Here is a 27,065-nt window from a genome sequence, read left to right as displayed (position 1 = left end):
CAATCTCATTATAGAGACAAGACATAACAGTAAACTACTAGTCAATTTAATGAACTACAAAATTGTTAGTACAACTAGAAAATAGGGCAGTATAAAACAGAAATACAGTCTTTCTCCATTATTTGTGGATTCCATATTTGCAAATTTGCCTACTTGCTAAAATTGATCTGTAACCTCCATGTATTCTTGGACATGTACAGAGCAGGGAAAATTTTTTTTTTTTTTTTTTTTTTTGAGACGGAGTTTCGCTCTGTTACCCAGGCTGGAGTGCAGTGGCGCGATCTCGGCTCACTGCAAGCTTCGCCTCCTGGGTTCACGCCATTCTCCTGCCTCAGCCTCCCAAGTAGCTGGGACTACAGGCGCCCGCTACCACGCCCGGCTAATTTTTTGTATTTTTAGTAGAGACGGGGTTTCACCGTGTTAGCCAGGATGGTCTCGATCTCCTGACCTCGTGATCCACCCACTTCTGCCTCCCAAAGTGCTGGGATTACAGGTGTGAGCCACCGCGCCCGGCAGAGCAGGGAAAATTTTTAATTGCCCAAAGTGCACATTCCCAGCTGAGGCTGAACAAGGCATCCTCTGCCTTTTTGTTTCAGCTCTCATGCTATACCATAGTGTCCCCTGTTGCCCGGGCTGGAATACAGAGACACTATCTTGGTTCACTGCAGCCTCGCCCTCTCGGGCTAAAGTAATCCTCTCACCTCAAATTCTGGAGTAGCTGGGACTACAGACGAGAGCCACCATGCCCGGCTAATTTTTGTATTTTTTGTAGGGACGGGATTTAGCCATGTTGTCCAGTGTGGTCTTGAACTCGCTGGCTGAAGCGATCCAGCCGCCTTGGCCTCCCAAATTGCTGGGATTACAGGCGTGAGCCATCAGGACCAAGTGTCCTTTTCACATTCCATTTAGTGATATGTTTTTCACGTTTTTGTACTTTTTGTTGATGTTGCTGTTTAAAATGGTCCCCAAGCGTTGTGCTGTATAGTGCTCCTAAGCACAAGAAGGCTGTCATGAGCCTTGCAGAGAAAACAGCAGTGTTAGATAAGCTTTGTTGAGGTATGAATTACGGTGCTGTTGACTGAGTTCAATGTTAATGAATCAACAATATATATTAAATAGGATGTCTTTAAGCGGAAACACACGTACAACAAAACTACGTATTGGTAAGTTGATGAAAATGCGACCAGAGGCTTACGGGATCCTAATCCTGTATTTCCCTTAGGAGTAATGAATGATTCAGTATTTACTAATTCAGTGTTTCCAGCAACTTTACAGAACCTAACTACTGCAAATAACAAGAATCAATTACATACTGAGGGAAAGCGTTTTTTTCAAATACACTTTATTTCCTTTTAAACACCAGGGATAAGAAAAGCCTTCCCAAGAAATTACCACTGTTTCAAAGAGCCTATAAAAGCAGTGCTCCTGCCTTCTAGTATCCTTTTCCCCTCTACTCTCTATACTTTATTCTTTCTCGGTTTCTCTCTTTCTGTTTCTTGCAGGGTCTCCACTTAAATAATGTCTTCCAACAATCTGCAGTCTTATACTACATTTAATAAAGGTGGACACACAAGACATACACGTACCTTTTTTTTTTTTTTTTTTTGAGACGGAGTCTCGCTCTGTCGCCCAGGCTGGAGTGCAGTGGCGCAATCTCGGCTCACTGCAAGCTCCGCTTCCTGGGTTCACGCCATTCTCCCGCCTCAGGCTCTCGAGTAGCTGGGACCACAGGCGCCCGCCACCACGCCGGCTAATTTTTTGTATGTTTACTAGAGACGGGGTTTCACCGTGTTAGCCAGGATGGTCTCGATCTCCTGACCTCGTGATCCGCCCGCCTTGGCCTCCCATTGTGCTGGGATTACAGGCGTGAGCCACCGCGCCCGGCCCATACAGGTACACTTTTTTTTTTTTTTGAGACGGAGTCTCGCTCTTTAGCCCAGGCCAGACTGCAGTGGCACTATCTCGGCTCACTGCAAGCTCTGCCTCCTGGGTTCACGCCATTCTCCTGCCTCAGCCTCCCGAGTAGCTGGGACTACAGGCGCCCGCCACCGCGCTCTGCTAATTTTTTGTATTTTTAGTAGAGACGGGGTTTCACCATGTTAGCCAGGATGGTCTCGACCTCCTGACCTCGTGATCCGCCCGCCTTGGCCTCCCAAAGTGCTGGGATTACAGGCGTGAGCCACTGCGTCCGGCCCACACGTACATTTTAAAGTGAGAGCTACGCTGTGCTTCCGCAAAATTAATTGCAAAATTCTGTGGTACCTCAGTTCCATGGGCACCCAGAGGATGCGTTGTTCAGCCTCAGCTGGGAATCTGCACTTTGGGCAATTAAAAAATTTCACTGCTCTGTTTATTTCTGCCGGGCGCGGTAGCTCACTCCTGTAATCCCAGCACTTTGGGAGGCCGAGGCGGGCGGATCACTTGAGGTCAGGAGTTCGAGACCAGCCTGGCCAACATGGTGCAACCCTGTCTCTACTAAAAATTCAAAAATTAGTCGGGTGTGGTGGCTCATGCCTGTAATCCCAGCTACTTGGGAGGCTGAGGCAGGAGAATCGCTTGAACCCGGGAGGCGGAGGTTGCAGTAAGCCGAGATCGTGCCATTGCACTACAGCCTGGGCGACAAGAGCGAAACTCCATCTCAAAAAAACAAAAACAAAAAAAAAAAAAAAAGAAATGAAAAAAAAAAGAAAGTTTATTTCTGTTTCTTTAAGACGAAGGTCGGGTGTTTTGCCCTCTTCAGAAATGGTTGCTCGCGCTTCCCACGCTCTGCGCATGCTCCTTGAGCAGAATTCCGGGTTAAGGCATTCAGGGACTCTCACTGCGCAAGATGGAGTGTAGGCCGGCGGGCGGCGAGACTGCACCTCCCAGCATGCCTTGCAGCCGGGACTGGAATCGGTACTTAAGAGTGATGGGGTTCCCTAGGTACCTTAGGCCGTCGCATCGGTTATAGAGATTGAGGTGGAACCCGGGGCCTGGGAACTGGACGCACGCGGAGGGAGAAGATGGAAGCCTGGCGCTGTGTGAGGAAGGGCTACGGCCACTGTGTGGTGGGAAGAGGCCGGTCAGTAGGGCTGGGTACTTGGAGGGAGGAGAGAGGGGCGGGCGGCCTGAAGGCGCGGGCGGGCGTCCGGGAGTAACCCGGGGCGGGGCGGGGCGGGCTAGGGGAGGAAGGAAGAGGAAGAGGGTCTGGGCGATGGTGCATCCGGGACTGGCCTCCAGAGACCAAGTGGGATAGGTAAACCCGCCGCGCAGCCGGCGGGACCCTGGGCCAACGAGGTCTGGGGTCTTGGCGCGGAGTTCATGGGCCGCCGGCCAGGCTTGTGCCAGTGGCTTTGTATCCCTGGCCTGCTTCCCCCAACCCAGCCTCCAGACCAGCGCTGGCCTGCTCCACGCACTCCGCAGCACCGTCCTGGGAACCGAGCGTCGGCGGGGAGGCCGCCTCTCCGCAGTAGGTCTCGGCAGGCCTGATCCCTTGGAGGCGCGTGTGTGGCACACGCCCTGGAGGGGCTTGATTTTTGTTGATGTGTTAGTGTCTTTCAAACTTTAGTCACTTGTATGTCATCCCTTACTGTTATGGCCAAGTTCTTGTTTCACGTGTATTATTTACTGGATATTTTTCTTTAAATTGACTCAGTTTTTTTAAAAAAAGCACTTCAGTAGGTGCTGCCCACATTAGCTTCACCCTAAGCAGTGTCTGCAGAGTCTTGGATTTGATGTGAGATTATGTTTTTTCCTAATAAACTAACATAAGTATTTAGATATTACAATCAAGTAATTTAACTGTGTACCCTATGAAACCGACTCGTGTACCACCCACCACGCTTGGGAAACACAGCATGTATTATTACATAAGTGATGGGGTTTGGTTGTAACTCCCATAGGCCTGGGACTTGATGGTAATTGAGTTCAACAGTGTTTCCTGAGTACCAGCTGTTTGCCAGGCACTGTGCTAGGCACTTGTGAAGATAACGGAATTAAAATGAATAAGACGGTTCTGGCCCTGAAGGAGCTTAACATCTTAAGAGAAAAAAAAGTCTGAATAAATAACTGCAAATATAGAGAATAGCTTTTGTAGTATAAGTATTATATTTCAATACAGTGTTTTATTAGGACAGAAAATGCATGGACCAAGTGCCCAAATTCCTATGGCTTTCAGAGTTATCACAAAGCAGTGTAGAATGCCCATGTTATGCCTTTAAAGATTTACAATTAAGTTGATTTTAAAGAACAACTAGCGAATACTTAAACTATAAAAATATATAATAAAAATTTAAATGCTGTTAAAACGAAAATAACAGCATATAAAGTTAAATAACAGTAAATGCAACTTAAAATTCCCTTAGGGATGGGAGAGCACATTGTTGATGCTGTAGTAGAAATTTAGCTGTTAAGAATTTTGGAGGAAAGGATAAAAGTCCTTCTCTGAATTTTAACATTTTGCCAAAGTAGTATAGTGAGAGGAACATGGTGCTTTATTAAGCTGAAGTGTTTCTTGAGAGCCTGAGAGCAACATATCTATTAAAAATGTTAGCGCCACTTTGGAGATGTTTTGGATGATGGGTTAAATTGAAGCTATTGGTTTGGAGTGTTGGTGCATTCTTAGTACGTAATCACCATCCTCTTTCATTTCCCCCAAGGAGAATCATGCTTAAAAAAGAATGGAGAAATAAATTATCCACCCGTTGATTAGTAAGAGAAGTAGTTTTGTGAATTTATGAAGTTGTGGATAGGCATTTGTTTTCCTAGCTATACAAGTGTTTGGAAAAATCTGCCCTTGGTATAAAAAACTGTTCAGAAACTTGTTATTACTCCAAGTGGGAGGAGAGATTTACTTTAATTGTAGTGTCATATGAGTTCCTTATTCGATTTCAGTATAATATTTGTTGTGTGTTTTATTTTCTCATTGAGTTTCGTAGGTGCTTGAAAGCTACTCTGAATATCATTTTGATAGTTGATTCATCTCTCAGTTGAACTATGTACGTTTTGAGGGGTATGTGGTATTTTGGGAGCCTGGGAGGCATTCTGTGTTAAGTATTCAGAATACCATTCATGGTTTTTTAGGACGAGAGTATTGAGATACTGATGCTAATAGGTAAATCATGGGTGCTTTCCCCTTCATCCTTCACAGATTTAGAAGCCAGATTTTAAATGTTAGACATTGTCTTCCCTTGAGGAAACAGGCTTAGATTTTGTAAACTGTAGTTGAACAAAAAGTGGTGCCTCAAGGAGTGTATTTATTTCTTTTAGATACCCCATGTTTCCCCATCACTCGAGGAGTCTGGGCAGAGACTGGACTACACCGTGGGAGAATCTGCAAAGGTGTTGCTGGAACAGACATATTTCTAGTTGTATGAGGTGGCCTGGACATTACTCTCGAGCTCCTTACCCATACTTCAGTAGTAGGCATTTTTCACTAAATTGGAGACCACCCTGTTTGTTTGAGTCTAGAACTCAGTTCCAGTACTGTAACTGGAGACCTGACAACCTGAGCCAGACATCTTTGATTCATCTCTCTAGTTACGTCATGAACGCTGAGGGAGATGAGCCTTCATCAAAACGAAGAAAACACCAAGGTAAAGGTGACATTTATCTTGGTGTAGAAATAGATACAAGTGATAGACTAAATTGAAACTTTCATATCTAATCCTTTAAACCTCCTAAGGTTTTAGAGGTGTTTGATGTTGATTTTTAGCCAGTAGTTTTATGTTAGAAAAAAATGAATTCTTCCTTAAATGAAGTCTTTATCTTCAACTAATTGTGTATTTCTGACTATAAAAATAGAAATGAGTCTACAGATAGAATAAGATTGGCAAAGAAAGGAGAAATAGATTACAAAAGTAAGTTTTATTTAAGGATAATTTTTAAATCCAATGTTTTTGAAACAAAGGCCCTTAGACTTCTTAGAAATTGATGGCTATATGCTTAGAAGTCTACAGATCTAAAAAAAATTTAGTGTTTTCATTTTTAAGCTAACATTTTTATGTAAGACAAAAGGACTCATAAATAGAAGCAATCATAAATGAAAGACATGGTCTTATAGGATAAGATTTTCGTTTATTACATCTGTATATCTCAAATTGGGGTCCATAGATAAAATCTTGAGAGTTTGCCAGAAATATTATCTTTTAGAAAGGGAACCACATCTTATTCCACTTTGAGAAACAGTTTTTTAAAATGTGTTAATTTACTTCTATTTTTTCATATTCTTTCTACTCTGAACAATTCACTAGACTCCCTCTGTGCTGCCAGTCTTGCCCCCACCACAACCCCATCTCCTGAAAGTATAAGTGAGGTGTCTAGGTAGAATTTGGAATTGTCTTTCTTATTGAACCATAATTTTCAGTGAAGATAATTCCTCTGAAGATATTTGAGAGAAGGATGTGTGGGTGTTAATGTTTAGGGAGCTGACATGTAAGTTTGTCAAAGGAAGGCATTCAAGGTGAGTCTCATCTGGAAGTCAAAGCTAGAATTAGTGCTCTTCAGGTTCCCTCTGGTTTTGTTATCAGAAAGTAGTCTACAGGCTTCAGCTGGGTCCCAATCAGCTTTGCTAAGCTAATATTCAAATAAATATGTAACTTATTGCTACGCAGTTACAAAGAACCTAGTCAGAAACAAACAAACATTTGTAGAAATTCTTAACTATCCAAAAGTGAAAATCCGTTTGTGTATAGTACTTAACCACAGCATAGGGAGATAAACAAGAAATATTTGAATCAATGAAAGGTGTATTTAGAGGCATTCAAATTAGGTTCCTAAGAACAATCCTAAGATCTATAAATATAGGGCAGTATGATGATACCAGATTGCTTTTCACTCATAAAAATTTGTTCATCAGGTCAGCACACTCCTCTTTTGTTTAACCTCTTAGAAATCTGGGATGCTTTCAGATGGAGCTGTGGCATAGCTACATAAGCATTGATTTAGGAACCACTCCCTGCTTTCTTTTCTGCCCCACCACTAATTAAATAAACTTGGACAGCTTACTTAACCTCTTTGCTCCTTGATTTTTTTGTGTAAAATAATGAGTACTTGAAAGTCTGTTGAATGAAATGAGATACTGTATGTCAAAGTGCCTAACACACTGTTGGCTTCATAGTAGGTACTCAGAAAATTATGGTGTTGTTTTCCCTTAATGGATGGGGAATTACATTTACCTACTGATAAAGCTTGATGACAACCTGACTTTCTATATGTCCATTCTTCCTAGGTGTTGTGAATAAGGAAAATGCTCTTCGTTAAGCCATATTTGTGACTTCCGATATTTCACTAATACTTTTCAATCAAGAAAACAGCATTGCTAACTTGCCTATCACTTTAAAGTGGTGTTTGAAGGATTTGTGTGATACAATTATGACTTTGTAATTAGGCACCCTAAAATCCTGATCAGGCCTATTGCTTACTTTCTTTGATTCATCTGTCTTCTCTGCTGTGATCACCTTGTTCCTCCTGATATGGAAGGTATATAAGCTTTTGTAGTGTGAATTTATGTTGTGAAGCATATGAAGGCCAGAGACTATCCACTCTTATCAGTGGTTTTCAAATTGTCTTCCATGGAACCCTCACATTTGAACACATTTCTGTAAGTTTATTAAAAGCAAATGTGGTCAGTATAAAATATGTGTTCACTCCATCATCCCAGCCCCAGTCCCAGCATGCCAGGGATTGGTGTTCCATGACATGAAAAGTAACGCAGAAGGGTTCTACAAGCTGTAGAAGTTTGAAAGCCACTGTATTAACCAGATAAACTAATGATCCTGGTTGTTTAAAAAATGGAATTGCAAAAAGAGTTGGTTACAAACTTTAATGACCAGGACAATAAAAATCTTAATGCATTTATATGCCATTACATGTACATGTTTTATAAGGAAATATGAATAAGGTTTTTAGACCTTAATTTTCATATTTTAATATGGCAGTGAAACCAGGGTAGTGCTCCATCTGTGATGATAGCTTATATATTGTTTGCATGACTAGAACCCTTTCCATCTTGTATGCATAAGAAGACTTTGATTTGGCTAAAACCATCATAGACAGTCTCCAGTTTATGAATGAATTGTGTTCTACACATGATCAGTTCCTTTTTTTTTTGAGATGAAGTCTCGCTCTGTTGCCCAGGCTGGAGTGCAGTGGTGCAATCTCGGCTTATCGCAAGCTCCGCCTCCCGGGTTCACGCCATTCTCCTGTCTCAGCCTCCCGAGTAGCTGGGACTGCAGGTGCCCGCCACCACGCCTGGCTAAATTTTTGTATTTTTTAGTAGAGACAGGGTTTCATGGTGTTAGCCAGGATGGTCTTGATCTCCTGACCTTGTGATCCACCCGCCTTGGCCTCCCAAAGTGCTGGGATTACAGGTGTGAGCCACCACGCCTGGCCAATCAGTTCTGTTTTCCCTATAGAAATTTTGTTATAAATCTGAATGGCTCTGCAGAGCCAGTACAATTAGCCTTAGTTCTGAGCCATTGGGGGTAGGATTCCTATCTTCAGTGAATGATAGGGAAGAGGATAGTTTCCTTTCCTGGGCATAGGATAGGCTCTAGGCAAAATTCTTCATAGTCGAAGACTTGTTTAGTTTGGTTTTGTTTCTTTCCATCTTTTTTTTTTTTTCTTGAGATGGAGTCTCACTCTTGTTGCCCAGGCTGGAGTGCAATGGCGCGCGATCTCGGTTCACTGCAACCTCTGCTTCCCAGGTTACAGCAATTCTCTGGCTTCAGCCTCCTGAGTAGCTGGGATTACAGGCGCATGCCACCACGCCCGACTAATTTTTGTATTTTTAGTAGAGACAGGGTTTCGCTATGTTGGCCAGGCTGGTCTCGAACTCCTGACCTCAGGTGATCCACCGCCTCAGCCTCCCAAAGTGCTGGGATTACAGGCATGAGGCACTGTGCCTGGCCTAATCATACTTTAAAATGATTACTTCATTGGCATTTTTAAATAGCATATTGATATTTTGATTGTAAATGTATTGTGCAGAAGATTTGCAAAAATATTTCACAGTCCTAACAGTCAGAGATAACTACTCTTGAAAATACTGGTGTATTTCCTTTTAGTCTTTTATTTCACCCTCTGTATAAGTGTATAGGATATTTTAACTTCAATTTAATTTTTGATTGGTGGAATTCCAGGCATTGTATTCCAGTGAAGTGAAAATCTTTGCAGGATAGAGGGAGATATTCTAGGGGCTGAAATTTTTTATATAATTTAATCATACTTAGAAGTCCATTTCCAAATCTGTTTTCCCATGTTCTTCCCATTTTTTGTTTTCTCTTTCTTTTGAGCTCATAAATTCTCTAAAAATTCTGTGGTTCTCTTCATGGTTTCCATGGCAGTAAGAGCATGCTCTTTAATGATAGGATGTAGGAGACAAGATCAAGGGTGAATACACACACACACACACACATCACACACACGGTTATTTCTAAGTCAGGGACTGCCTATGATTGCAAAGTCTCTTTTATTCTCTTTTCATCACTTTTGCAGAATGCATGATGTGTTTGCAGAATATGAACTATGACACACTCCTGGTTGTTGCATGCTAGGTTTGTTGGTTAGCCATCATTTACTAGCATTCTGTAGCTATGTGATATTTAACTTTTTCTTTGTTGTACATTTAAAAGATTTCTTTTGTTACTTTGTTTGCATGTTCCACTTTAGTGTTTTAAACACTAAAACTTCTTCCATATGTTGCCATTATATACTCTTCTTTCATGTATGAACTAGAATTCTGAACTAAGGGTTGCTTCTGGAACTTAGTTAATCATTTGATGATCTTATCCCACTAATAGGGAATAAAATACAATATAAAATCATCTTATTGAAAAGCCAACTTTGACATACAAATATGTTGTTATAGTTACAAAACTGCCAATCACATCTGTGGCAGAGCCACTTCTTAACTGTAGAGAAGTGAGAAACCACCACCTCTGTATAGTCTTAGTTTTGTTAGCACATACTCTCAGCTTCCAGAATGACTTGCAAGATTCTTTTAAACCTGTTTTAAACCTATTGGTCCGTCAGTATATTGTGTTACCACATTTGTAACCAATTTGATAACAGTTCTAATTATTCAGTGCTACATTGCCACTTCCTAGGGAAAAACATTCTATTCATTGCTTATAGGAATTTTTAAGAGGCTGAAAAATACATATGTGTGTGAAACTGTATGGTCTGCTTTTGATTAATTCCTTATATTTGTGCAATATATTTTAACAGGCGTGATAAAGCGGAATTGGGAATATATATGTAGCCATGATAAAGAAAAAACGAAGATCCTAGGAGACAAAAATGTTGATCCCAAATGTGAAGACAGTGAGAACAAGTTTGACTTTTCAGTGATGTCCTATAATATACTTTCACAAGATTTACTGGAAGATAACTCTCACCTTTATAGACATTGCCGGCGGCCAGTATTACACTGGAGTTTTAGGTTTCCCAATATTCTGAAAGAAATTAAACATTTTGATGCAGACGTAAGTGCAAAATATTATTGAAATTCTTCACATAAGAAAAAGTTGGGGACAGGCACAGTGGCTCATGCTTGTAATCCCAGCACTTTGGGAGGCTGAGGCAGGTGGATCACCTGAGGTCGGTAGTTCGAGACCAACCTGACCAACATGGAGAAACCCCGTCTCTACTAAAAAATACAAAATTAGCCAGGCGTGATGGCGCGTGCCTGTAATCCCAGCTACTCAGGAGGTTGAGGCAGGAGAATCACTTGAACCCGGGAGGTCGATGTTGCAGTGAGCTGAGATTGCGCCATTGCACTCCAGCCTGGGCAATGAGCAAAACTCTGCCTCAAAAAAAAGAAAGAAAGAAAATGTTGGGTTAAATGTTTCATTTGTGCATTTATGAACTAAATGGTTTTATCCATTTTGTTTGTGGGGTAAGAAAGGAATATGTTTAAGAATAATGATGGAATAAGTCTTAATAAGGTAAAAATTTCAGAGAGGCATTTGTTAGTGGTTGCTGGTATGAATAATCATCTAACTTTTCAAAGAGGGTCCAAAAAGTTTTTAAGTATGGGTCAGTTTTGTGACAGAAACTGGCAACATATTAAGTATTCAGTAAATATTAACTTTGATTTGAAATTTCAGTAATTCATGCAAAAATATCACCTACCTGATAGCATTCAAAGAAATCAGCCTCTTAAGACCTGAAAGGTAGTACCAATGAATATGTAAAACCCGGAAAAATATCCTGACATGTAAGCTAAGAATATCTCCTTTTGGAAATAATAATTTGGAGTACTAAGGGAGCTCCATGTGATTGAGGGCCAGAGTTTTGAGATTGATCAAAATTTGGAAACATTAATTTGGTAGATCTATAACAAGAAAAACGGGTAAGTCTTTTATTTCAATTCTTATCAGGTGTGGAATTTTAGAAGCCTGCTTTTAGATATTTTAAGGTAAAAGCACCAGGAAATTCATGATTGCATCTCTGTGTTCTAATTCAAGCTCTTTTTTTCTTCCAAGGTACTTTGTTTGCAAGAAGTTCAAGAAGATCATTATGGAGCAGAGATCAGGCCAAGTTTGGAATCACTGGGTACAATGCAACTCTTTTTTTTTTTTTTTTTTTTTTTCTTTTTTGAGACAGGGTCTCACTCTGTCGCCCAAGTTGGAGTGCAGTGGCACAATCATGGCTCACTACAGCCTCAACCTACTGGGCTTAAGTAATCCTCTCATCTCGGCTTCCTGAGTAGCTGGGACTAGAGATGTGTGCCACCATGCCCAGCTAATTATTTAATTTTTTTTGTAGAGACAAGGCAATGTAACTTTTATCCAAATTTACTTTTGAAAATTCATGTGTCATTAACATATAACTTGCTAACAAAGATGTGTGGCATATTTTGGCTAAAAATCTTAGTTTTAAAAACTTAATTTCAAAGAGTCAGGAAAAGATTGAGGTACTCACTGGAAACTTGTGTTGGTGTATAATTTTAATTCAAACAGAAAGATGTGTAAGAATATCTTAGTAGCTCCCTTTCCTAGGAGTTGTTCTGTCCACTTCTAGACCTATAAGATTCTGAGCTCCAGGAGATCAGGTACCATTTTGTCTCGTTCATCATTATAATACCAGTGCCTACCAGTGTCTACCTAATGGATAGATGCCAAAAACCTGTTTGATAAATAAACACTTCTAGAAACAAGTTATCTGTGGTCCCATATACTTGAGAAGTGTGCCTACTTTGCATTCATTCATTCAGCAATTTTTTTTTTTTTGAGACAGAGTCTCTCTCTATTGCCCAGGCTGGAGTGTAGTGGCACAATCTCGGCTCACTGCAAGCTCTGCCTCCCAGGTTCACGCCATTCTCCTGCCTCAGGCTCCCGAGTAGCTGGGACTACAGGCGTCCACCACCATGCCCAGCTAATTTTTTGTTTTTTTTAGTAGACACGGGGTTTCACTGTGTTAGCCAGGATGGCCTTGATCTCCTGACCTCATGATTCGCCCACCTTGGCCTCCCAAAGTGCTGGGATTATAGGGGTGAGCTACCACGCCCAGCCTTCATTAGCAATTTTTTTTTGAGTGCCTACTATATACCATGCACTGTTCTAGGGAATGAGGATATAGCACTGGGCAAAAAAGATTAAAAAAATTTCTCCCTCGTGTGGAGTGTACCTTCTAGTGGAGAAAGGCTAACCAAATAAATAAGTAAATAGCATATTAAGTAGTGATAGTTTTCTGGAGAAAAGCAGGAAAGTGGAATGGGAGAGGTTTCAGTTTTAAACAAAATGATCAGACAAGGTGACATTTGAACAAATATTTGAAGGAGGTGAAGGAATAAGCCATGCCTAGAACATTCTAGGCAGCAGAAATAGCAAGGGAAAGGCCCTGAGGTTAGAGTGTGTTAAGGCAAGTGAGGAGGCCAGTGAGATTGGAATGAAGTGAGGGGGAAGGAGTTATAGGCAAAAAGATCAGGAATATAGGGTGGAGAGAGTGAGAGAATAGATTATTATAAGGCTTTACTGTTATTGCCATGACTGAGTTTTACTAGGATGGCAATGGGAGACTGATAATAACACATTAGCATATCAAGGGCTGAAGTCTGTGCATAAAGAGGCCTGTTAGACCCAGTGTCAAACGTTTTTTATTCCGATGTTTATTGACATCCTACGTTACTAATGTTTTGCAGAATACAGTTTGGTAAACATTGTTCAGAAGTATCAGGTGAGCTGTCTTTTGACAAATATATAAAAGCAGTCATTTGTTTTAAATTCATTTGTTTCTTGTAGGTTATCACTGTGAATATAAGATGCGGACAGGAAGGAAACCTGATGGCTGTGCTATTTGCTTCAAACATTCCAAATTTTCACTCTTGTCAGTGAACCCAGTGGAATTCTTCCGCCCTGATATTTCTCTGTTGGACAGAGACAATGTTGGATTAGTTTTACTCTTGCAGCCCAAAATTCCATATGCTGCCTCTCCTGCGATCTGCGTAGCAAATACGCATCTATTGTATAATCCAAGGCGAGGTGATATTAAGCTGACGCAATTGGCAATGCTACTGGCAGAGATTTCCAGTGTTGCCCACCAGAAAGATGGCAGCTTCTGCCCTATTGTTATGTGTGGTGACTTTAATTCTGTTCCTGGTTCTCCACTATATAGTTTCATAAAGGAAGGAAAATTGAATTATGAAGGACTTCCCATAGGAAAGGTAAGTGCTTTCTTCATTGTTATTAGGAAGTGAACATAGTTGCTCTGCTCATGATAATGTGAAGATAGTCAGTACATGGCTGTTTGAAAACCTTGGATGATCCAGTACCCTCACTTTATCAAACTATGATTTTCCATGACTTCTTTTTTTTTTTTTTTTTTTTTTTGAGACAGAGTCTCTGTTGCCCAGGCTGGAGTGCAGTGTCATGATCTCAGCTCACTGCAAGCTCCACCTCCCGGGTTCAAGTGATTCTCCTGCCTCAGCCTCCTGAGTAGCTGGGGTTACAGGTGTGTGCCACCACACCTGGCTAATTTTTGTATTTTTAGTAGAGACGGGGTTTCAGCTTGTTGACCAGGCTGGTCTCGAACTCCTTACCTCGTGATCCACCTGCTTCAGCCTCCCAAAGTGCTGGGAGTACAGGTGTGAGCCACTGTGCCCAGCTTCTTCTAGTAAGTAATTATTTTCACTTGGTTGATTTTCATCTATCTGTGGCAACATACTGCTTGGAGGAATTAACAGGCAGCAAAAAAAAAAAAAAAAAGTATTGACAGACATGGATACTTCACAAATAAGTAACACAAGGTGGCAGGATAGAATTTTGAATGCTGGTTGTGGGCAAAACAGTAATTTAACATTTATTATGTAAGTTTCCCTTGTATAATAATAAATATTTTCTTTAGCTTAGCACAATTTATCTCATGTAATTATTGTGCTTTCCTCTCCTTACTTTAGATCATTTGATCTTCAGTATATTTACCAAAATAAGCTCTCCAACACTGGAGTTTTGAGTAATAGTTTAAAATTATTTATTTATTTATTTTTTTGAGATGGACGGAGTCTCACTCTTTCGCCAGGCTGGAGTGCAATGGTGCGACCTCGGCTCACTGTAACCTCCGTCTCCCAGGTTCAAGCAATTCTCCTGCCTCAGCCTCCCGAGTAGCTGGGACTACAGGCATGCACCACCACGCCCAGCTAATTTTTTGTATTTTTATTAGAGACGGGGTTTCACAGTGTTAGCCAGGATGGTCTCTAACTCCCAACCTCAGGTGATCTGGAGGTTCACCTTGGCCTCCCAAAGTGCTGAGACTACAGGAGTGAGCCACCGTGCCCAGCCAATAGTTTAAAATTTTAGAAGAGTTAATCTCTCTTATTACAGGTATACCTCATTTTATTGTGCTTTGCTTTATCGAGCTTCAAACATACTGCATTTTACAAAGTTGAAGTTTTGTAGCAACTCTACCTTAAGCAGCTCTATCAGTGCCATTTTTCCAACAGTATTGTGCGCAATTCCTGTATCTGTCACGTTTTGGTAACTCTTGCATTACTCAAACATTTTCATTATTATTACATCTGTTATGTTGATCCAGTTTAGTTATCTTCGATATTACTATTGTAATGGTTTTGGGGTGTTATGAACTGTACCCATATAAAACGATGAACTTAATTGATAAATGTGTTCTGACTGCTCCACTAATCATCTCTCTCCCCTTACTCAGGCCTCTATATTCCCTGAAGCACGACCATATTGAAACTAGGCCAAGTAATAGCCCTGCAACGCTCTCTAAGTGTTCAAGTAAAAGGAAGACTCACATGTCTCACTTTGAATCAAAAGCTAGAAATGATTAAGCTTAGCAAGGAAGGCATTTTGAAAGCTTAGAGAGGCCAAAAGCTAGGCCTCTTGCACCAAACAGCTAAGTTGTGAATGCAAAGTAAAAGTTCTTGAAGGAAGTTAGAAGTGCTACTCCAGTGTATGAAGGCATAATAAGAAAGCAAAACAGCCTTATTGCTGATATGGAGAAAGTTTGAGTGGTCTGGATAGAAGATCAAACCAGCCACAGGATTCCCTTGAGTCAAAGCCTAATCCAGAGCAAGGCATTAAGTCTCTTCAATTTTATGAAGGCTGAGAGAGATGAGGAAGCTGCAGAAGAGAAGTTGGAAGTTAACAGAGGTTAATTTGTGAGGTTTAAGGAGTGAAGCCATCTCCATAACGTAAAAGTGCAGGTAAAGCAGCAAGTGCTGCTGATGTAGAAGCTGCAGTAGGTTATCCAGAAGATCTAGCTAAGATCATTGATGAAGGTGGCTACACTAAATAATAGATTTTTTTTTTCTTTTGTGACAGGGTCTCTCGCTATTGCCCAGGCTGGAGTGCAGTGACACGATCTCGGTTCATTGCAACCTCCTCCTGGGTTCAAGCGATTCTGCTTCAGCCTCCCAAGTAGCTGGGATTACAGGTGCATGCCTCCATGCTGGGCTAATTTTCAAATATTTTTTGGTAGAGATGGGGTTTCACCATGTTGCCCAGGCTGGTCTCGAACTCCTGGGCTCAAGCAATCCTCCTGCCTCAGCCCCTCAAAGTGTTGGGATTACAGGTGTGAGCCACTGCACCTGGCCAACAATAGATTTTTAATGTGGATGAAACCACTTTATATTGCAAGAAGATGCCATCTAGGACTTCATAGCTAGAAAGAAGAAGTCAGTGCCTGGTTTCAAAGGACAGGCTGACTATTTTGTTAGGAGCTAATATAGCTTGTTAATTTAAGTTAAAGTCAGCATTCGTTGACCATTCTGAAAATCCTAGGGCACTTAAAAATTATGCTAAATCCACTCTGCCTGTGCTCTATCAGTGGAAAAACAAAGCTTGGGGATGACAGTGCATCTGTTTATGGCATAGAATATTTTAAGCACACTGCTGAGACCACTACTCAGAAAAACAGATTCCTTTACAAAGATTACTGTTCGTTCACAAGGCACCTGGTCACCCAAGAATTCTGATGAAGATGTACAAGGAAATGAATGTTGTTTCATGCCTGCTAACACGGCATCCATTCTGCAGCCTATGGAATCAAGGAGTAATTTTGTACCTACAGGTCTCCTTATTTAAGAAATACATTTCATAGGCTATAGCTGCCATAGAAGTGATTTCTCTGATGGATCTGGGGAAAGTAAATTGAAAACCTGGAAAGGATTCAGCATCCTAAATGCTATTCAGAACATTCGTGATTCATGGGAGGAGGTCAAAATATCACCATTAAAAAGAGTTTAGTAGAAGTTGATTCCAGCCCTCATGGATGACTTTGAGGGGTTCAAGACTTCAGTGGAAGAAGTTACTGTAGATGTGGTGGAAATAGCAAGAGAACTAGAATTAGAAGTAGAGCCTGAAGAATTAACTGAATTATTTCAATCTCATGATAAAACTTAAATAGATGAGGAGTTGCTTCTTATAGATGAGCAGAGTATTTTCTTGAGATGCAGTCTATTCCTGGTGAAGATGCTGTGAACATTGCTGAAATGACAACAAAGGATTTTAAATGTTACATAAATTTAGTTGATAAAACATTGGCAAGGTTTCCAATTTTGAAAAAAATGTTCTGGGGATAAAGTGCTGTCATACAGCATCACATACTACAGAAAAATCTTTTATGAAAGGAAGCATCAATGGCTGCAGCAAATTTCATTGTCTTATTTTAAGAAATTGCCACAGCCAACCCCAACCTTAAGCAACCATCACCCTGATCAGCCAGCAGCCATTAATATCTAGGCAAGACCCTCCATCCGTAAAAAGATGATGACTCACTGAAGGCTCAGATGATTGTTAGGATATTTTAACAATAAAGTATTTTTAAATTAAGGTGTGTATTTTCTTAGGCATAATGTTATTGCACACTTAGTAAACTACAGTATAGTATAAACACAACTTATATGCACTGGGAAACTGAAAAAATTATGTGACTTGCTTTATTGAGATACTCACTTTATTGTGGCGGCCTGGAACCAAACCTGCAGTATCTCTGAGCATGCCTGTATTTGATACAATAGGAACTATATTGCAGGTGGTAAAAAGATGAGCAGTGTTAGTCCAAAGCGATAGATCATTTGTATGTCCAAATTAAAGAAAAACATGTATGGGAAAAAGATTGTCATTTTTATGTAAATGATAAGTGCTTTCTGAATTGTATTTGAAGAACAGAAGATTTTGTAAGTCCAAAGAATCACTTAATATAATGAATAAAGGGTAATAATTTACCACTTTTGGATTACCTTTTATTTAAGACATAAACTTTTCAATTCATAAACGATTTAAAATCTTTTTACTTAAGATACCTGTTGAAATTTTGTTTAGGTATCTGGCCAGGAACAGTCTTCACGGGGACAAAGAATTTTATCTATTCCAATTTGGCCCCCAAACCTAGGTATCTCACAGAACTGTGTGTATGAGGTACAGCAGGTACCAAAAGTAGAAAAGACAGGTAAGTGTTTGTAGTACATTTTGGCAGTCTGCTGGGTAATCATGTTCCCTTTGAAGACATAAAACTAAGTTTTTAAAAAAAAAATCTCAGGGATGAATATTCATATATAAAAATAGTTATTCATTCTTTTTCTTAAGACCTCTAAATTTACCTTTTTAAAGTTGAACTTCTAGAATTATCTGTGCATGATTTACTTGCATGTTGCTTTGGAATTGTTTGCATTTTTTTATTTTTCCTAATTCTGGAGGCCATCGAAATATATAGATTCCAGAATGAAACATGTAACTAGGCATCTTTCTAACCTAGATAAGTCTTAAATATTGTTTCTAGAGTAAGATGACGGTACTAAGGCAAACTAGAACAATAACATTAATATATTTTCCTCTATTTTTACAGACAGTGATCTGACACAAACACAGCTGAAGCAAACAGAGGTCCTAGTGACAGCTGAAAAGTGAGTTCTGGAAAGCAAAAGGAGACATTTGCTAACTTTAGTTGAATAAAAAACTCATTTCTCAAAAATCACTTGGATAAAAAAATGAAGGTGATAATATTCCGTGCTGGTGAAGAGTGCTGGCCCTTAAGTCAGATAGGCCTGAGTTCCAGTCCTGACTCTGCTGTGTTTTAGCAGAATGATTTTGAGCAAGAAACTTAACATCTCTGAGGTTCAGTTTCTTTGTCTATAGTTTGGGTTGTTGTGAGGATTAGATGAGACAAAGCATATAAAGCACAATGTTTGAAACATAGTTAAGTGCCTAGGTAGTGTTAGGAAGGGAAACAGCTTGTCTGTGGACCTGGACCAGCTCAAATACTCTTTGAAACTCATATAAACAAAGGTCAAGATCACAGAAAAATATCTTTCAGATCTCAAGAGGATCTTTAGTTGTCTTTGATTTACTAAATCTCAAAACCGTCTATAAAAAAATTGATCCAAAAATGAATATGCCAGTTGAAAAGATGATCATTTTAATTTATCTCTTGAACTGTAGGAGAAGATTGTCAGAGGGGTGAAGATGCTGGGATTCTTCATTAAAGAAATAGGAATATTTGGGGCTATGGTTGAGAAATTGATACATGTTTATAAAACAGGACAGAGACTTAAATCTTGTCTCGGGGAGATTCTTGAAATATCTTGATTGTTTTATATTGTGGCTGTTTTATAGTTTTTTGTTTTAACATTTACATTTAGGAACCAATTCTCATTTATCTGCTTCTCAATTTTTATTTTGTATACCTTGTTTTGAGAAAATATTACTACATAAATAAGAACTAATAAGAATGGAAGCAATTTTTTTTTTTGGCACGGGACGGAGTCTCCCTCTTTGGCCCAGGCCAGAGTGCAGTGGCGCAATCTCGGCTCACTGCAAGCTCTGCCTCCTGGGTTCACGCCATTCTCCTGCCTCAGCCTCCCAAGTAGCTGGGACTACAGGCACCCGCCATCGCACCCAGCTAATTTTTTGTATTTTTAGTAGAGACGGGGTTTCACCGTGTTAGCCAGGATGGTCTTGATCTCCTGACCTCGTGATCCGCCCGCCTCGGCCTCCCAAAGTGCTGGCATTACAGGCGTGAGCCACCGTGCCCGGCAAGAATGGAAGAAGCAATTAAAAAAAAATTTTTTTAAATGAATATTTAAAAATTCACAATTAAACCTTTCAATATAGTAAAAACTTCTTTGAATAAGATTAATAAGGAGGCCAATCTAATAAGTACTTCGTTTTGAGTAATTCTTAAATCTTTTTATAACAATATAGGATATAAAAAAAGATATTGGCTGGGCGTGTTGGCTCACGCCTGTAATCTCATCACTTTGGGAGGCCAGGGTGGGAGGATTGCTTGAGGACAGGAGTTTGAGACCAGTCCGGGCAACACAGTGAGACCCTGCCTCTATTAAAAAAAAAAAAAAAATTAAAACATTCTGGCCAGGCGTGGTGGCTCATGCCTGTAACCTCAGCACTTTGGGAGGCTGAGGTGTGTGGATCACGAGGTCAGGAGTTCAAGAGCAGTCTGGCCAAGATGGTGAAACCCCATCTCTACTAAAAATACAAAAAATTAGCCAGGCGTGGTGGCAGGCACCTGTAATCCCAGGGAGGCTGAGGCAGAGTATTGCTTGAACCCGGGGTGGCGGAGGTTGCAGTGAGCCGAGATTGCGCCACTGCATTCCAGCCTGGGCGACAAAGCAAGACTCCGTCTCAAAATAATAATAATAATAATATTAAAAAATAAAACAGATACCTTACTTGCCCTTGGTGTCTAAAAATTAAAAGAAAAAAAGAGGCCAGGCGTGGTGGCTCACACCTGTAATTCCAGCACTTTGGGAGGCCGAGGTGGGCAGATCATGAGGTCAGGAGATCGAGACCGTCCTGGCTAACACAGTGAAACCGCGTCTCTACTAAAAATACAAAAAAAAAGTAGGTAAGTGTGGTGGTGGGTGCCTGTAGTCCCAGCTACCTGGGAGGCTGAGGCAGGAAAATGGTGTGAACCTGGGAGGCAGAGGTTGCAGTGAGCCGAGATCGTGCCACTGCACTCCAGCCTGGGCGACAGAGCAAGACTCTGTCTCAAAAAAAAAAAAAAGAAAGAAAAGATACTTTTTAGTATCTTTATGTAAATACAGGGTGTTTATATGCATAGCTTATATCTGTAAACTGAAAAATTGATAGTAAGATAACAGTTTGCAGAAGACCTATTTTTATTTATTTATTTTTATCTGAGAGTCGATCTCACTGTCATCCAGGCTACAGTGCAGTGGCATGATCTTGGCTCACTGCAGCCTCCACCTCCCAGGCTCAAGCAATTCTCCTACCTTAGGCTCCCAAGTAGCTGAGACCACAGGCATGTGCCACCATGCGCAGCTAATTTTCTTGATTTTTTTGTAGAGATGAGGTCTCACTCTGTTGCCCAGGCTGGTCTTGAGCTCCTGAGCTCAAGCAATCTTCCTGCCTTGGCTTTCCAAAGTGCCGGGATTACAGGTGTGAGCTATCGCGTCCGGCCCTATTTATGTTTAATATTATAAATCCTTAGACATAAAAAGTTGCTAAAACTTGGCCGGGCGCGGTGGCTCACGCCTGTAATCCCAGCACTTTGGGAGGCTAAGGCGGGCGGATCACGAGGTCAGGAGATCGAGACCATCCTGGCTAACATGGTGAAACCCCGTCTCTACTAAAAATACAAAAAATCGGCCGGGCGTGGTGGCGGGTGCCTGTAGTCCCAGCTACTTGGGAGGCTGAGGCAGGAGAATGGCGTGAACCCGGGAGGCGGAGCTTGCAGTGAGCCAAGATCGCGCCACTGCACTCCAGCCTGGGCGACAGAGCGAGACTCCATCTCAAAAAAAAAAAAAAAAAAAAAAAAAAAAAAAGTTGCTAAAACTTAAGAGGGCATTTTTAACGATTTACCTTTGTTCCTGACATATGAACACTTTAAAAGCAAGGGAAACATCTTCATCTACGTATTCTCAGCACCTGACATATTGCCTAGAACTTAGAAGATGTTTGGTAAATGTTTGTTGGATAAGTTTTTTAAAATTTTATTTTCCTTCAAGGCATAAAAGATCCCTAAGATTCATAAAGTATCACTAGAAAGTGATCTTTAAACCTTTTACTCATAACATCACATGTATTATATTTGTGCATGGGGCAAATATAATAAACTATTAGAGAAGCTGTTTTAAGATGCAGTACAAAATTGTCTCATATGTCATAGCAAGAAAAATTAGAGAAGAATATGGCCTGTCATCAAAAGTCTAGGGATTTCCAAATAGTGTTCCTGAAGACCCCCTTGATTCTCTTTCTTAAAAACACAATAAAACTTGTAAGTTGTTTTAGAATACATGTTCTTTAGTAAGTGGAGGCATTCATACATGTTATAAATAATGAAAAAACACATTAGTATGTTAATTATTGAGCTTTTTTTTAAACCACATTTATGATGGCTTTATTGATGGGTTTTAGATATCACTGCATAAGTAAATTAATACTAAATTATGATATGGTCTATTTAAATAAGGCTTGTCCTAATGTCTGGTCTTAGTCTACAAATTAAATGAAAAAAGAACTTTAGATAGGAGGAATTCTTGAAGTTACAAAAAACTTGGATTCTAAACACTTCTTCTTTTCTATTTAGATTATCTTCAAATTTACAACACCATTTCAGCTTGTCATCTGTTTATTCACATTACTTTCCTGACACTGGAATTCCAGAAGTGACCACCTGTCATTCCCGAAGTGCCATAACTGTGGATTATATTTTCTACTCTGCAGAAAAGGAAGATGTTGCTGAGCACCCAGGTAAGGAATGCATGTAATGTTAAATTCTGCTAGAGAGCACAGTAGCTAAAACCTCAAGGTTAAAGTTAAGAAAGCTCTCTAAACATCCAGTTGAAGTTCTAGATCTAGAAGGTAAAAATATTTCGAAATAGACAGGTTGGTAATATATTTGAATAAATCAGTTGATTACTTGCATATGAGGGAGGTAATAAAACACATCCAAGCAAATTATTACCCAAGAATTACATTATCAGTCCTACCCTCCAGTTCCAGTCAGCCTCTGAGTTATAGGTCTTTCATATTGCCCTTTCTTTTTGCTTGCCATAAATTTACTGTTTTTCCTTTGACAGGAACTGAGTATGTTGTTAATGGTCATCATAGTTTTGTGCATAAATTTTACTGAGGCGTGCTGCCTTCACTGGAGGACCATAGTTACACTGCCAGCAACACAGCTTATGCTGTCATGTTGACTCTGGAATATTGGATTTTTCTGAGGAGGAAAAGTAAATATATATACTTTTATATATATATAAAAGTGGCATGATTCTCGGCTCACTGCAACCTCTGTCTCCCGGGTTCAAGTGACCTTCCCATCTCAGCTTCCCGAGTAGCCAAGACTACAGGCACAAGCCACCATGCCCACCTAATTTTTGTATTTTTTGTAGAGACAGGGTTTCACCATGTTGCCCAGGCTGGTCTCAAACTCCTGGGCTCAAGCTGCCCACCTCGGCCTCCCAAAGTGGCTTAGATTACAGGCATGAGCCACCACATTCAGTCAGAAAAGACTATATAATTTTTTTTTTTTTTTTTTGAGACGGAGTCTTGCTCATCACCCAGGTTGGAGTGCAATGGCACTATCTCAGCTCACTGCAAGCTCCGCCTCCTGGGTTCACACCATTCTCCTGCCTCAGCCTCCCGAGCAGCTGGGACTACAGGTGCCCACCACCATGCCTGGCTAATTTTTTGTATTTTTAGTGGAGATGGGATTTCACCGTGTTAGCCAGGATGGTCTCGATCTCCTGACCTCATGATCCACCCGCCTCGGCCTCCCAAAGTGCTGGGATTACAGTCATGAGCCACCGCACCCGGTCAAAAATCAGGTTTTAAACATTAGCCAAAGGATTTAAAGTGGAGAAGAAAATGCAGTTTAAGATTACTGGAAGTACAAAAATATCATTAAGAAAACTTTGGAATGTGAGCAGCTGTTTTTTTCTTTTCTGATTTTTTTCATTTTTTTCTCTTCCTTTTTTTTTGATGCTTCTTTTTCTTTACCCTTTTCCCCTCTGTTTGTTCCCACCTCCTTTCTTCTGGGAATAACCTTATTAGTAACACTCAGGAGATGACTTACTCCTGCTACTAGATCCACTCTACAAAAAATATGCCTGCTGCTTTGAATTTATACTAAGGTTTTTGTAGTTGTCATGCTGACAGAAGTTCACTAGGTGGCGGGAGAGTGTTATGGATCAGCATTTCAAAAAGAGCATGTCATCTTTACTTCTGTGGGTGCTGAGTCTCTGGGACTAAATTATACTAATTTATTCTCCATTCACCTTATAAACTTCTACAGGGCTGTGGCCCAGTGTCTCTGGCTTTATGCAACTACAGAATGGTTGCTGGATGAGTTTCTTATGTAGTTGTCAACCACAAATTAGTCTTAACATTCTTAAGTACTACATTTATATTTTCTTCTAAAGATTGTTTACAGAGCTGGAAATAGAAAAAATATCTCAAACTGCTGTGTGTTTGATAATTATAATTAGGTTATAACTCAATAAAGCTTAAATATTCTAAAAACTGTTTCATAGTTTTCAGTCTTCTGGAGAGGCCTCAAGTTCTGTATTTGGAGAAAAGACTTGTATGATTAATTTACAATAACCTGTTGACAGTTTTACTAAATATGTATGTGCTTCTTTAATGTAGGAGCTGAAGTTGCTTTGGTTGGTGGCTTGAAACTTCTAGCTAGACTGTCACTTCTTACAGAACAAGACTTGTGGACTGTTAATGGACTTCCAAACGAAAATAACTCTTCAGATCATCTGCCTTTATTGGCAAAGTTCAGACTTGAGCTCTGACTCTCTTTGATCACATACTAATTTTCTTTCCAATTTGTATTGTTTTTCAAAGAATGTAAAGTTCTTAAGTGTATGCATGTTGTTTATTTTTGCACTGTGGAGATTCTGAAGCGGTTATGTTACATGCTTTGAAACTCCACATCAGAAGAAACAACTTTATAACAATTTTTTTTAATAATGAAAAATATTTTCCTGACAAGTGAGATTCAAATACTCTTTATTGTAAAAGAGATGTAAAGGTTTTATATTCTAAATCCTAGTAAAATTGACAGTGATTTTTAAATATAATGCATCTTCCTTTGTCTGCTTAGTAAAAAATTTCATTTCATAATTTTGGCAAGCTCTGTAGTGGATCCAAAGTTTCTTTGAGTTCTTGCAAACTACAAGTTGTTTCCTTTCCAGAAGGCTTGATTTCATTAGGAGAACTCTATTGAGTTCTAAATAGTTTATCTTAGAAATCATTGGGTCTTCCACAGGTATCTAACCAGCCATTGTTTAGTTTGTTTTTGAAGGGGTTTGATAATGCTTTTTAAGTTGTACAGAATGCTTAATCCATCTTATTACTGTCCTGAGCCATGTAATATGCCTGCATCGTGTTGGGGAAATGTTTGGGAAATATAAGTCAGCATAACGTATAAAGCTCACTCTTTCACCCTGGAACAGACAGAGGTGGGCTTAATAGAGGCAGAGACTGGGGATATACCTTTGTTTCCCTAGCATTTTTGTTTATTTATTTTTATTTTATTTTTTTTTTTGAGATGGAGTTTCACTCTTGTTGCCCAGGCTGGAGTGCAATGGCGCCATCTTTGCTCACGGCAACCTCTGCCTCCCGGGCTCAAGCGATTCTCCTGCCTCAGCCTCCTGAGTAGCTGGGATTACAGGCATGCGCCACCACTCCCAGCTAATTTTGTATTTTTAGTAGAGACAGGGTTTCTCCATGTTGGTTAGGCTGGTCTCGAACTCCCGACCTCAGGTGATCCGCCCACCTCAGCCTCTCAAAGTGCTGGGATTACAGGCGGAAGCCACTGCTCCTGGCAGCATTTTTTAAAAATTCAGTTTTAATATCTCTGGTTTAAGAGAGAGATTTTATTTTACTGAACCAGTTCTATAGAAATTTATTTTATTAGGAAATTTGTCTTTGGAACAAAGTGGCAGCTATAAAATTATTTTTGTTATGCCTCAGAAATATGAGGAAGCCTGTAAAACTCTAGTGGGGAGATATTAACTTGGAGACCTAATACTCTGTAAATAGTCATTTAAACGTTGGTTTTAGTGGTTTTGTTTCTAAAATGTTTTCTTTTACAGTGATGCACCAGTATGAGATGGTGCTGACACTTTCTATGAAGTGGTTATGAGCAGGTTTAATAAATCTTCTATACAAGTGTTTGAATCAATTTTAAAACATAAAAAGTGGAAATTTCCTTTTTTGTAGACAGTAGGAACAAGGAATTATATGCATTTTTACTAAGTAGTAATTTTACACTGAATTATAAATGTTTTTACAGTGAGTTTTATTAATAGAATGCTCCACCTTAAATTGGAAAACAATAATAGTCTTGGACTAAGTCTTTGTACTAAAGCATTTGCTATAATTATTTTTTAAAAAACAGATGAAAACCTCAAAGAAGTTATGTGGATTATAAGATTTGTCTAGTAAAAATTGTAATTGAATATGTTTAAATATTTAATTTCTCACTTTGGGGGGTTTTTATTTTTTTATTTTTTAGATGGCGTCTCACGCTATCGCCCAGGCTGGAGTGCAGTGGCGCGAACTCGGCTCACTGCAACCTCTGCCTCCTGGGTTCAAGCAATTCTCCTGCCTCAGCCTCCCAAGTAGCTGGGATTACAGGTGTGCACCACCATTCCCAGCTAATTTTTGTATTTTTAGTAGAGATGGAGTTTTGCCATGTTGGCCAGGCTGGTCTTGAACTCCGGACTTCAGGGGTGATCCACCCACCTCAGGCTCCCAAAGTGCTGTGATTACAGGCATAAGCCACCATGCTTGGCCTTTGGAGGGATTTTAATTACAGTATTAATTATAGTTCCAGGATTTCCCACATTTTATAGTAGTAGTTTGCAGATGCCCTAATTAGCAGATACAGACATTATCAAATTATAATGATAGTATAATTATCCCTTTTTAATATTGGGGAAAGAAAAATGAAAATTCATTAGTTAATTACTGCTTTGTGTCATGTGAATTTATTAACAAATAGCATTATTACATATAGGTCATTGTTAACAAACGAACATCCCTGAAAACCTCTGTGAAAATTTAATTTTTTATATCCTGATTAATATATTGTGACTTTAGGCCCATTTTTCATGTGCTTCACTTTGATAGAGTTAATCCATAAAATTGCTCCCTACTTTAGCTTATCAAGTGAAGTATTATTTTGTGGACTGGAGGCCAAAAAGTCAATGTGAGCTTCTCACAGGTTTTTAAAGCTCCACTAAAAATAATTATCCACTTGTCTTTACTTTTGTTGACCAGAATAGTTGGTAACTCTGCCAGAGCCTGTACTTACCTGCCAAAAACAATTAAATCTGGTTAATGCCTGAAACCAAATCTCCATCTCAAGTGTTATACTATCCAAGTTTTAAATGGAAAGGTAAACTGTGGAGTAATGAAATTTTGGTTTTACTGTACCTTTTGCTATCAAGATAATATGCATGTTTGAAATCTTGTCTTTATTTGGAATTTAGTTACTGTCTACTTTTAACCATTTGCTTTCCTAAAGAAAGTTTTAGATCCAGAGAGTTCAAGGGATTGGGGAAAGAGAGGCGTCAAGTCATTTGCACTTTGTACCTGTAAGTTATGTAATAAACTATTATACTCGTA

At 39.8% G+C, this 27,065-nt stretch overlaps 1 protein-coding gene across 10 annotated transcripts; it reads left to right on the top strand.

Annotated features, from left to right (window-relative positions):
• The first annotated feature begins 2,803 nt into the window (after positions 1 to 2,803).
• Positions 2,804 to 27,065, top strand: ANGEL2 (angel homolog 2). 10 transcript variants are annotated; one of them, XM_055235173.1, is made up of 9 exons: positions 2,804 to 3,061; positions 5,248 to 5,573; positions 10,207 to 10,463; positions 11,466 to 11,535; positions 13,224 to 13,645; positions 17,766 to 17,892; positions 18,289 to 18,346; positions 22,009 to 22,172; positions 24,072 to 27,065. In XM_055235173.1, exons 1-9 carry the CDS (start codon positions 3,003 to 3,005, stop codon positions 24,221 to 24,223), a joined length of 1,635 nt encoding a protein of 544 aa, XP_055091148.1. In that variant the 5' UTR covers positions 2,804 to 3,002; the 3' UTR covers positions 24,224 to 27,065. The 10 variants fall into 10 exon arrangements, with proteins under 10 accessions (XP_055091148.1, XP_055091154.1, XP_055091158.1 ...); XM_055235179.2 differs by lacking the exon at positions 24,072 to 27,065 and adding an exon at positions 22,502 to 23,945 and having other exon boundaries at positions 2,821 to 3,061; XM_055235180.2 differs by lacking the exon at positions 5,248 to 5,573 and adding an exon at positions 7,208 to 7,458 and having other exon boundaries at positions 2,822 to 3,061.

Source organism: Symphalangus syndactylus, chromosome 19 (assembly GCF_028878055.3).
Source record: "Symphalangus syndactylus isolate Jambi chromosome 19, NHGRI_mSymSyn1-v2.1_pri, whole genome shotgun sequence".
Classification (NCBI taxonomy): Eukaryota; Metazoa; Chordata; class Mammalia; order Primates; family Hylobatidae; genus Symphalangus; species Symphalangus syndactylus.
The sequence above is the reverse complement of the archived record's forward strand: the minus strand, read 5'-3'. Positions and strand labels throughout refer to the sequence as shown.